Source organism: Phocoena phocoena, chromosome 1, assembly GCF_963924675.1.
Source record: "Phocoena phocoena chromosome 1, mPhoPho1.1, whole genome shotgun sequence".
In the NCBI taxonomy this organism is placed as follows: Eukaryota; Metazoa; Chordata; class Mammalia; order Artiodactyla; family Phocoenidae; genus Phocoena; species Phocoena phocoena.
The window spans coordinates 113,052,722-113,065,642 of NC_089219.1; the positions used below are offsets into that span (position 1 = coordinate 113,052,722).

Sequence of the window (12,921 nt, forward strand, 5' to 3'; positions counted from 1 at the left end):
CCCCTTTCCCTGGTAGGTCTTTACCCAATCATATATACCTCTCTTAACATCTAACATTAGGCACTTGCTGGTGCAAAGTGATACTTATTTATAATGAAGAAGCAAAGGCTATATTAAATAGATCTTGTATGACACCTTCATATTTTTCCAGCTTTTAGCTGGGGGAGGGAAGAAGGAGTTATCTTGCATACAACAAAAATTTCCCTTTCTTCTTGGAAGAGAATTCTTAATTGCTAGATTTTGAAATAGCTGGTTTCAAAAAAAAAATACACATATACCTTTAAACAGACCAACAACACCCAAGGGTCATTCTGAGCTTTGCCAGCTGTACCCTGAATCCTCAATGTACCTCACTTCCCTTCCCCCCTTAACAGTTAAATCCCTGCAACTCATCCTTAAACCTGATCTCTAATGCCATCTGCTGTTGCAGTTCTGTGTCCTCAAAAAGCTCTACCAATCTGCTCCAATATTATTCCTGCTTGACTTTCACTACTGTATGAAGACCAAGGTAGTTCACTATTAACAGATTTATAAAATAAAATTCAGGTACTATAACTTTGGTAATATTTAACATTACAGTTATAAATGATAGGTTTCCTACTTACTACAAGTAATCCTAAATTCTTCAAACAGAAAAACTTTCCCCAAAATCAATCATTTTAACTTTAAAATGTTTCCTCTTTCTAAGAGGAATACTAATATAAAACAGAATCACAAAACTTTAAAAACAAAGAAAAAATCCCACAAACAAATCGGTATGCTCATGCAATTTCTGCTTTAAAATCTGATAGCAGTGGGGTTCCCTGGGTGCAGTGGTTAAGAATCCACCTGCCAATGCAAGGGACACGGGTTCGAGCCCTGGTCCAGGAAGATCCCACATGCCGCAGAGCAATTAAGCCTGTGCGCTACAACTACTGAGCGTGCGCTCTAGAGCCCGTGAGCCACAACTGCTGGAGCCTGCGTGCCTACAGCCCATGCTCCGAAACAAGAGAAGCCACCGCAATGAGAAGCCTGTGCACCACAAGGAAGAGTAGCCCCCACTCTCCCCAACTAGAGAAAGCCCGCGCCCAGCGACAAAGACTCAACTCAGCCATAAATAAATAAATAGATAGATAGATAAATAAAATCTTATAGCATTTAAAACAACACTTTATGATTTTAAGGTTAAAACTTACTTTGTAAGTCAGATCAGAGAAAAAAACTTCAACCAAAAATCTGATACAAAGAAAAAGTAGACAAAAAGTGAAGTGGAGGTTCCCTAAATTTTTGAGTGCAATACGAAGAGGTGATAAGTTCCCCACCTGTCTTCCATTCTTTATTATTTTCTTAGTACTCACCTACACTAAAGGACTGTCAAATTCTCGTTTTACAGCACAACTGACAAACATCTAGGAGACATGTTAAAACCGCCTTTGCCCTTTACTATTTACTTTGCCCCCAGAGTCCTTCTCTTTCTAGCAATTTCTAACAAAGATGTCAACATCTAATTTTAAATGAGTTCCTCTGTAAAGCTTTCCATGCATATTCTCCTGCTCATTACCTTCTCCCAACAATTCTGATTCCATAAACACTCCATATGTATTTCTATTATGGAAGTTATCATATTACATCATAATTACTCATTTACTGCACATGATAGGCACTCAAATATTTTATGGAGGAATAAATAAATAAAAGAATGTTATGAGTCTAGACGAGATTATGTTCAAAATTAAGTGATACAAAATGTGACCCTCCTTTGTGAAAAGTACAAAGTAAAATATTAGTCCTATGATTAGTTTTCTAAAGTGTAATAGACAAAATAAAAATACACACTTAAGGTAATGAAAATGTTCTGAAATTAGACAGTGGTGATCGTTGCACACCTCTGTATGTAGCTAATATACTGAATATACTAAAAACCTCTCAACTGTACACTTTAAAAGAGTGAATTTTATGGTATTTGAATTGTATCTCAATTAAAATTATATACATTTTATCTAAAACCAGGCTAATCTAATATAGGGCACAATTTAAAGGAACTACTATATGCAGAAAACCCGATAAATTACTGCTGTTTAACAGGTATGCCAAGGAAAGAAAAGCCAAAACCTAAGTAATATCAAACTCATTTTTTCCTCAACATTTCATTTCAAAACAATTGGAATTTGTGTGAAACAATTTAAAGACTGCTAGGCAAATTAACCATACAGAGCAAGAACAGAGATAACTGTTATTATCTGTATATTTTCTTACTAAAGAACCTACATTAATCTATCAGTTCTATAATTTAATAAAATCTTAGGCCAACAGACCTTAATTAGAATACTTGGATTCACTGAGGGTTTTAATAATTCTCCATAAAAATCACTTTACTGAAACTCAAAATTACATCTCCAAAGGACTGTGTTCTTAAATAATCTATTAAGTCAGCACACTCATTTTTTTTCTAAACAGAAAACTATCTTTTGGCAGGGAAATTATAATTACAGCTGTAAATTTTAACACTGCCTCTTCTCCTTTTAAGTTGGTGTGTGATAAATACAAGTAAATATAATGACTTCCCTACTTTCACTTTCTAAAATATGCAGTAGAATGACTATACCATTCTGACAACTTATGAAATGACACAGACACAACATGAAGTTGCAAGACAGCCAAACCCAAATTTTTACAGGAAATTTAAAAGAAAATATGCCTTTCCACCATAGACAAAACAAAAATGAGACAGGAAAATCTATTTTTAAATTAATAATGAACGTATTTCTTATAAAACAATCAGGTGATTTCTACTCTAGCCATAAGACAGGCTAAATAGCATAAAGGTCCGTCTACTACAATAAAATAACTCAATCCAGCATAAGATGCCAAGTTTGTTGCACTGTGGCCTCACAGGAAGTAAGAAAAATCTCCAAGGGTACCAAAAGAAAAGAAAACAGAAGGGTGATCTAAGTAGGCGTAGTTGCCCAGAGGGTAAACGTACCAATCCATGGGTAAAATGGGGCTCTCCCCCAGGAAAGGTGTTACTAACACACCCTAATTCCTGGCAAAGCAAATTCAGAGCTTCTGAAGGAGAACCAATTAGGTTCCAAGTTCAACCACAGATAAAGATGAACAAAATATGAACTTTATAATCAATTGGACAAGTTCTAGAAAAAAGTTCTATTTTTATTAAAAATCACATAAAGCTTATAAACTAATAGGCAATAATGCAAGGAACACTCTTAAATATGAGTAATGAGGAAGGATTAACCCTACTAGATATGAAACATAATTAAAATTATTATGCTGGCAAATAGAGATCAATGACACAAAGTGGGAAATCAGACCAGACTCAAGTACACATGGAAATTCAGTGTATGGTAAAGGTAGTGTCTCAAATCTGAGGACTAAAAAAAACTTAATAAAAGGGTTGAGACAACTTGCAGCTATTTGGAAAAAGATAAACTTGGATCCACAACTCATATTACACATCATTATAAACTCCAAATGGATCAATTATTTATATATTTAAAATGAAACATAAGGGAATTCCCTAGCAGTCCAGTGGTTACAACTTGAGCTTTCACTGCTGTGGACCTGGGTTCAATCCCTGGCCGGGGAACTAAGATCTGCGGCCAAAAATAATAATAATGAAAAAATGAAACATTACAAAACTCCTATTACAAAATATAAGGAGATCTTTTATAAACTTAGAGTGAAGGCCCTTCTAGTTATATGTCAAATTCTAGAAGCCATAAAAGGAAAGATTAATTAAATTCAGTAAAAAACTAAAGACTTTTGCATGGCAAAATAAAAAATAAGCAAGGTCTAAAAACAAATGACAAACTGGAAAAAAAAATATTCATCACCCATATTCCAAAGGGCTAAAGAAGCTCTCTTAGTTTCATACAGGAAAATCCTCCACAATATGCTAACACACTATTTAAGTGGAAAAAACAATGACACAAAACAGTGTGTACAGTATAGTACCATTTATATTTTTAAATTGGGGGGGGAAGAGATTACTTGCATTTGCTTGTATATATATAAAATATATTTCTGGGAGATATCAAAAGCACTGATGTTGTAGTTTTGTTCCTGGAAGCTTCTTTGCACCAATTTTGGTTCCAAACAACTTACTCTTATTTATTTTCCAAGTAAGACAATTTCAATACACAGAACAGTTTTTCTTCATTTTGGTTGAGAAATGGTTGTTCTGCTTAGCTAGTTATCATAGTTAGCATGGGGTTGTCACATGATTGCCTAAAAGGAGACTACAAAATGGATTTGAGGGGAGAGAAGGGTAATGATGGTAAAAATGTTTCATTGTTTCCTTTTTTATCTTTTAAATTCTGAATCATAGGAGTGTATTACCTAATCAAAATAATAGTTGCTAGTCCAATATCCATACTCGTATAAATTTTTTATATAAGTTTCCCATGTCCAAAGTATCTCTTGCTATCTTAATCAGTTTCTGAATTCAGAGAGCAAGTTCAGGGTGAGAGGGATACCTGAAAATCTCTCAAAGACCTAAATGTAAGAGCCAGGACTGTAAAACCCTTAGGAGACAACATAGGAGAAAATCTTCATGATGTTAGACTTGGCAGTGATATCTTTGCTATGACACCAAAGCACTGGCAATAGAAAAAAAAACAGACAAATTGGGGCTTCCCTGGTGGCGCAGTGGTTGAGAGTCCGCCTGCTGATGCAGGGGACACGGGTTTGTGTCCCAGTCCAGGAAGATCCCACATGCCGCGGAGCGGCTGGGCCCGTGAGCCATGGCTGCTGAGCCTGCGCGTCCGGAGCCTGTGCTCCGCAACGGGAGAGGCCACAACAGTGAGAGGCCCGAGTATCGCAAAAAAAAAAAAACACACACACACAAAAAATCAAAACAAAAACAGACAAACTGGAGTTCATCAACACTGAAAACGTCTATGTATCAGGACACTATCAAGGGAGAGGAAAAAGACAACCCACAGAATGGGAAAAAAATATTAGCAACTCATATATCTAGACTATACCTAGAACCCTGAAAACTCAGCAACAACAACAAAAACTCCACAATTCAAAAGCAGTCAAAAGACTTAAACAGACATTTCTCCAAGGAAGATATACAAATAGTCAATAAGCTCAAGAAAAGATGCTCAACACCATTAGTCATCAGGGAAATGCAAAGTAAAACCACAGTGAGATACAACTTCATACCCCTTAGGATGGCTATTATTTAAAATACACATACATACACATATACACACACACACACAGAAAATAAAAAGCAGTGATGAGGATTTGGAGTAACTGAAACCCCCATGCATTGCTGGTGGGAATATGAAATGGTATAGCTGCTATGGAAAACAGTTTGGCAGTTCCTCAAAAAAATACAGACTTATCATAGGATCCAGCAATACTACTCCTAAGTATATTACTCAAAGGAATAGAATGCAGGAATTCAAACAGATGTCTGTACACCAATGTTCACTGCAGCATATTTTCCAATAGCCAAAATGTGGAAGCAATCCAAGTGTCCACAGATGATGAATGGATAAACACAAAGTGGTATAAACGTACAATGGAACATTATTCAGCCATAAAAAGTAGTTCTGGTATATGCTACAACATGGATGAACTTGAAGACATTATGCTAAGTGAAATAAGCCAGACACAAAAGGACAAACATTGTATGATTCCACTTATATGAGGTACCTCGAATAGACAATTTCATAGAGACAGAAAGTAGATTATAGGTTACCAGAGGCTTAGTGGAGGGGCAATACAGAGTTATTGTTTAATGGTTACAGAATTTCTGTTTGGGGTGACAAGAAGGTTTTGGAATCAGATAGTGGGGATGGTTGCACAACACTGTGAATGGAATTAGTGATACTGAATTTACACTTAAAAATGACCAAAATGGCAAATTCTATATTAATATATTTTACAACAATTTTTAAAAAGTTAATAATGTAATATATCAAAAACCACTGAATTGTACAGTTTAAATGGGTGGATGGGAGTTATATATATATCTCAATAAAGATATTTTAAAAAATACCCAGACATACTGAGTCAGAACCAATAAGAACGTATCAGGAATCTATACTTCTAATAAATATCTTACACATATATCTTGGTATATAGTTGCAAGTATTCTGTAAGATAGTTTCTTAGAAGGGACAGTGTGGAATCAAGGAATTGTCCATTTTTAATTATGACAGATACAAGCAAACTACTCTCAAAAAGTACGGCATCCGGGACTTCCCTGGTGGCGCAGTGGTTAAGAATCCGCCTGCCAATGCAGGGGACATGGGTTCGAGCCCTGATCCGGGAAGATCCCACATGCCACGGAGCAACTAAGCCCTAGAGCCCGCGAGCCACAACTACTGAGCCCGCGTGCCACAACTACTGAAGCCCACGTGCCTAGAGCCCATGCTCCACAACAAAGACAAGCCACCGCAATGAGAAGCCCATGCACTGCAACAAAGAGTAGCCCCTGCTCACTGCAACTAGAGAAAGCTCGCGCACAGCAACAAAGACCCAACACAGCCAAAAATTAAAAAATAAAAAAAGTATGGTATTGGGACTTCCCTGGTAGTCCAACGGGTAAGACTCCGTGCTCCCAATGCAGGGGGCCTGGGTTCGATCCCTGGGCAGGGAACTAGATCCCACATGCATAGCACCAACTAAGAGTCTGCATGGCACAACTAAGAAGTCCACATGCCACAACTAAAAAAGACCCAACGTGCTGCAACTAAGACCAGGCGTGGAATGAATGAATCAATGAATGAATGTTCTTTTTTTTAAAGTACAGTATCAATATACTCCCCACCAACAGGGCATGAGAGTGGTTGTTTCCCCTATATTCTTGCCAACACTGAATGTTATGATATTTTTTAGTTTTGCCAAAATGTAATACAGAAAGATAAATCTCAAAAGTAATGAAAAATAAACCAAATACATCTTAAACTTAAACAGTGCTGTATGTCAATTATATCGCAATAAAACTAGGGGAAAATACATTAAAAGAACCAAAATCTTAAAATCTATAACTTATATGACATGAAGAGCATCTAATACTTTTCAAAAAAATAAACTAAACTTTAGTATTAACATGCCAGTTACTAAACTGTGGACTGAAATTTTTAAAAAATAAATGACATATTTGAATCACTCTAAATAATAGAATCCGTAAGTAAACTACTATAAATTTAACAATATGTCACATAATTCAAGAAACGGAAAATTTCATTTTTGAACCTGAACTTGAGTTCTGTCATTAAAAACTACATCAACAGTTATCAATGAGTTAGTACTAACCAGGATAGCAAATTATTTTTTCAGAGGGTCTTGTTTTTGTCCTCTGAACATTGTTGAAAGAAAAGTTTGATTAAGAAATAAAATATATGATCTATATTTCTATGTTTTTACTAGAAATTTAAGGCTTAATATTTGCTTTAAAAGCGGCACTGACAGACTTGCCTGGTGGTGCAGTGGTTAAGAATCCACCTGCCAATGCAGGGGACATGGGTTCAAGCCCTGGTCTGGGAAGATCCCACAGGCCACGGAGCAACTGAGCCCGTGAGCCACAACTACTGAGCCCGCGAGCCACAACTACTGAAGCTTGTGTGCCTAGAGCCCATGCTCTGCAACAACAGAAGCCACCACAATGAGAAGCCCACGCACCGCAAGAAGAGTAGCCCCTGCTCACCACAACTAGAGAAAGCCAGCGCACAGCAACAAAGACCCAACACAGCCATAAATAAATAAATAAATGAATAAATGAATGAATGAATGAATGCACAGACAAAAACCCAACTACTTTTTGAAGAATTGGGGGGAAATGTTTTGGTTGCCTTAAAATAAATAAAACAAAACTCCCAAGCTTTCTTAGACTACCAACATGCCTCATAACAGTGCATCTTTCTCTCTTTAGCCACTGATGCTTAATCTTTTTGGAGTCATGAACCCTTCAGAGAAGCTAGTAAGAATTATGTAAAAACGCATCCAAACAAACACAAAATTCTTCACAGACCATCATATGCTGAGAGCAAGTACAGATAACCAAACACTTCCAGAGATCCCTTGTAAAGCAATACCTTAGGCTGTAAAAAGAACATTCACAAGAATCTACCACATGCTAACTACTATATATAAATTTAATTCTTTTTTTAAATTGAAGTACAGTTGACTTACAATATTGTGTTCATTTCAGGTATACAGCAAACTGACTCAGTTTTTTTTTTTTTTAGATTATATTCCATTATAGGTTATTACAAGATATTGAGTATAATTCCCTGCTCTATATAGTAAATCCTTATTGCTTATCTGCTTCATGTATAGTGTATCTGTTAATCCCATACTCCTAATTTGTCCCTCTGTCCCTCTGTCTACCCTTTGGTAACCATAAATTTGTTTTCTATGTCTATGAGTCTGTTTCTGTTATATATAAAGATTCATTTATATTACTTTTAGATTCCACATATAAGTCATACCAAATAATATTTGTCTCTGTCTGACTTACTTCACTAAGTAAAATATTCTCTAGGTCTATCCGTGTTGCTGCAAATGGCAATATTTATTTCTTTTTTATGGCTGAGTAATATTCCCGTGTGTGTATACGTGTGTGTGTGTATATATATATATATATATATATATATATAAGCATATATGTATATATGCATATATACACACACATCTACATACATACATACGTACACACTACATCTTCTTAAGCCAATCGTCTGTTGATTGGTACTTGGGTTGTATGTCTTGGCTACTGAAATTTAATTCTTTATATACCCATTTAATACAGGCATTAATAGCCCCATGTTATAAATGAGGAAACCACAGCTCAGTTAAGATAAACCAAATTGCCTGTGTACAGTTATTAAGCCAGGATTTGAATTTGGTTCTGACTCTGTAATTCATGTTCTTTCCATTGTTTATGAAGAACTAATTTAGAGGGCAGTAATATAGTCAACATCCTATGCTAAAGTAACTGTTGGAAAAATAAACACCTAACCCATTACCAACAGTGTTTTAAGTATACAGATAGCTTTCCTCAGGAACCACAAACTATATTCTGCTACAAATAATATAAGTGGGATATAAACTACTTATATATTAAGAATAAGTATGTATTGTGGGTGAAATCCTTTCAGTACAAAACCTCATTATTAGCACTATTTAAAAAATACTATAGAAAGATTACTAAAGACAATCATCTCAAAGCCCTTTAAAAATTAGCTGTGCAAGACAAGCTCTAACATCGTCTCAAGTAAAAAGGTCTAGATAAAAATTTTTTAATCCACCTTTCGAAAATTCTTTAGGTCAGCAGGAATAGAACCATCCTGAAAGGTAGGTGGTTTTGTAATCATTTAACATCTTTAAGCCTCAGTTTCTTCTCTATTAATTTGTCTATAGTCACATTGTTAGTAAACAGGAGGGCAAGATTCAACTCTAGGTTTCCTAACTAAAAATCCAATCAATATTCTTTCCACTAGGCCATGTAGGAGCAGCAATCTGGATATACCCCATTTAAAATATTTGCCATAATTTTACAAGTACATACATGGTTATACCATCACTCATATCTCTGACAAGCCTTAAGGCCTGTTTTGGCTCACAAAACAGACTATTTGGAAATAACATAAAAAGATTAAAATCAAAATTCCTAAAATATGTACGTAGGTTCGATAAAAATTAATAGAGAAATCCAAAGATTGTTAATCATCACATATTGTTGGGAATTCTACTTACCCGCTTTGAAGGACAGTGCTCATTCTTTTCATCTGTCATCTTCCCACTTTTAAGTGCTTTCCTTGGGTGCTTGATAGTTGTTTTTATGGCAGGTCGACATACATAGTTCTCCAAGTTCTTTGGAGGTTTTTTAGTTCTCTTAGCCTGAAGGCCAATTTTCAATTTTAAATTTCCCTCTGAAAAGTTTGTTTCTTTCACTGAAAACTGTTGCTGTGCATCAGTCAAACCATCATCTTTCCCTGCTTCGATGGTTCTTTCCCGATTCCACTTGCGAAGGTCCTCTTCCTCCTTTGTGTTGTTCGCTAGCTCTACTTCTCTCTTGCTGACCAGTGTACCAGTACTGATGGCAGAGGGACTCTTTCTTGAAAATCCTTCGGAATCAGAACCCAATCCTAACATAGCAGTATTTCTAGGGTCCATCACAAGTGTATGTTATTGCCAAGGAATCTTATGAAAATTTTACAGAACTGTGTTCCATAAAAAACAGGGATCTCCAAAACTGGCAACCAGCATCTCTTTCTCTGTAGGATAGACCATAACAAAAAATTTATCAGAACAGAGGCAATTATTAACATGAGAAGTGGGTATAGGGGGAGGAGAACAAGAAGATCAGGAAGAACCGAAAATCAGTTAAAATGGATCAAAATGCCCTTCAAAATGGATTTAAATTCATTTAGTTATATTTAAATTTCAGAATAAGTTTATTATTCTCCAGATATCATAAATAAGCTGTAGTGGTATGGTGCAAATCTATGTTTAAGATCCACTGTTCTAACTCAAGCAACAAGCTTCTGCAACTGACAGTAAAGCAAACACAGTCTAAGATAAAAATAATATATATTTTAACACTCCTCAGTTTCAAAGGAATGTGTTTCTTACATTTTAGTTAAATAAAATCAATTTCACTGAAGGTAAAGAACCATGTTTTGGGCTGGTTTCAGCACTCCAATATTATTTATAAGAGATGGTAGACTTTTTAGGTTAGGACTCTTAGGCTGGAATTATCTCTATTGCTGGTTTACAATTCAACTCTGAATTCATTTACTCATTCATTCATTAAAAAGTATTTCTAAACACCTATCATGTGCCAGGCACTGTGCAACACCCTGGAAATACAGTATTCAACAAAACAGATCCAGTTCCTAAATTTACAAGCCTTATACTCTAGTGAGAAAGATAAACATTAAATAATTATATAAATGATTTAGAACAACTGTTATAAAAACTCTAAAAAGCAGAAATATATTTTCACATGTTTTCCCAATAGCAAATAGTCAGCGGTCATGCTTCAATCTCCCAAATCTATAAATTATTTTAAAACCAGAACGTAGATTTATTATTTTACAATAGTTTGTACACCTTAACAGAGAATCTGAATAATCCACACAGGGCAACCCCCTTCTCATAAATAAAGATCCTCAGGAAACCGTACAGGATTGGCATATAATCTAGTGACTAGAGAATATAAAACCAAAACAAAATAATTCACTGTTCTTGAGGACTGACAGACTAGCCTTTATTTCAAGCATATATCCAAATCAAGATCCAGGACCAGTATCTGGGGAAAAAAGAACATCCTATCCCTTAGAAAGTTCCATTTATGCAGTAGAATATTTTAAACTATGTGCCTTAAGACTTTTCTTTCCAACAAGATTATAAGAGTTTCAAAGGCAAAGATCATATGATACAACTTTTACAACTCCTACAAGAAATGTAAGTAGAATGCACAGCCCCATGACTGGCACTCAGCAAGGCTCAATAGAAGGTGCCGACGATTTTATTAGCAGTGCTAGCAGCATTTTAAGTAGTTACTCAACAAATACTGGCCAACTGACTAAAGTGTATTCCTATTCTATTCATTCACACAAACAGCTGAAAGAGTAATTTTCAAATCAACTGCATATGACAATTATTCTTGTTGTCTACCACTTCGTATATTAACACTTCACAATAGCATTCAAGGCTCTTCATAATCTGGCTCTAACTTCTCAAATTAATCTTTCCTTACTTCCCAACACACATCCTCTATGATTTAGTCAATTCAGTTTTCTTCAACTTCCCTGGTGCTCCAGTGGCTAAGACTCCAAGCTCCCAATGCAGGGGCCCCGGGTTTGATCCCTGGTCAGGGAGCTAGATCCCACATGCTGCAACTAAGAGTTCGCAAACCACAACAAAGATCCCGCGTGCCACAACTAAGACCCCACACAGCGAAATAAATAAATATTTTTTTAAAATTCTGTTTTTTTACTGTCCCTAACAAATCATGTTCATTTCTGCTTCTGTGCCATGTGCTTTCTTTCCTTTAAAAGTACAAAGTCCTATCTTCCCCACGATGTGTTCACATCCTGAAATTCAAAACTCTGAAAATCAAAAGTTTTCTCGTAACACCCTAGTGACAAAATGTGACCTGACCTGATCTGGATCCATTTTGGTCTTAATTACCACAATTTCTATGAACAGTCATACACTTCAGTGCAGAAGTACTAAAGTGTTTGATTAAGGAGTCTTCTTTGCCAGTTCTTCTTTTTCTCCCCTAACTCTATAAACACTGGAGTGCCCCCAGGGCATGCTCTTTCCTTTGCTATCTACACTAACTTTCTAAATGATCAGATCCAGTCTTTTGAATTTAAATGCCATCTAACACAGATGATTCAAAAATTTCTATCTCCAGACAGAGAACAGCTGAGACCCCTCCTGGAACTCCAGATTCATATATTTAAATGCCTACTTGACACGCTGACTAGATAGTTAATAATTAGGCACTTCAAGCTTAACATGTCCAAAGTCAATTCACCTTCGCCAAGCTCCCCAAATCTGTTCTTCCCACAGGCTTACTCATCTCAATAAATGAAACTCCAACCAGAAATATTTAGACCAAAAATTTAATCATCTGTGATTCCTTTCTTTTTCTAATGCCCCATATGTCCACTCGGTCAGAAAAGTCTTCTTTACCTTCAAAATATATGTGGAACCTATTTCTCACTAATTTGACAGCTACCAATCAGATCCAACTGATAATATCTGCCCTGTACTATTTATTTCAATAACCTCCTGACTGGTTCCTCGTTTCAGCCTTTGTATCTCTTTATAGTCTTCTCAACTCAACAGCAGGATAATCTTTTTAAAGTCTGTATCATATCATGTCACTCCTCTGCTCAAAAACCCTTTCAATGGCTTCCCATTTTACTCAAAGTAAAAGCCAAAGTC

At 35.9% G+C, this 12,921-nt stretch overlaps 1 protein-coding gene across 1 annotated transcript in view; it reads right to left on the bottom strand.

Annotated features, from left to right (window-relative positions):
* ASH1L (ASH1 like histone lysine methyltransferase) overlaps positions 1 to 12,921 on the bottom strand; it is a 217,459-nt gene that overhangs the window by 180,819 nt on the left and 23,719 nt on the right. Inside the window, exon 3 of the mRNA XM_065878757.1 lies at positions 9,715 to 10,235. Coding sequence (XP_065734829.1) covers positions 9,715 to 10,134 — 420 coding nt within the window. The 5' untranslated portion in view covers positions 10,135 to 10,235. The remainder of the gene's footprint in view (positions 1 to 9,714; positions 10,236 to 12,921) is intronic.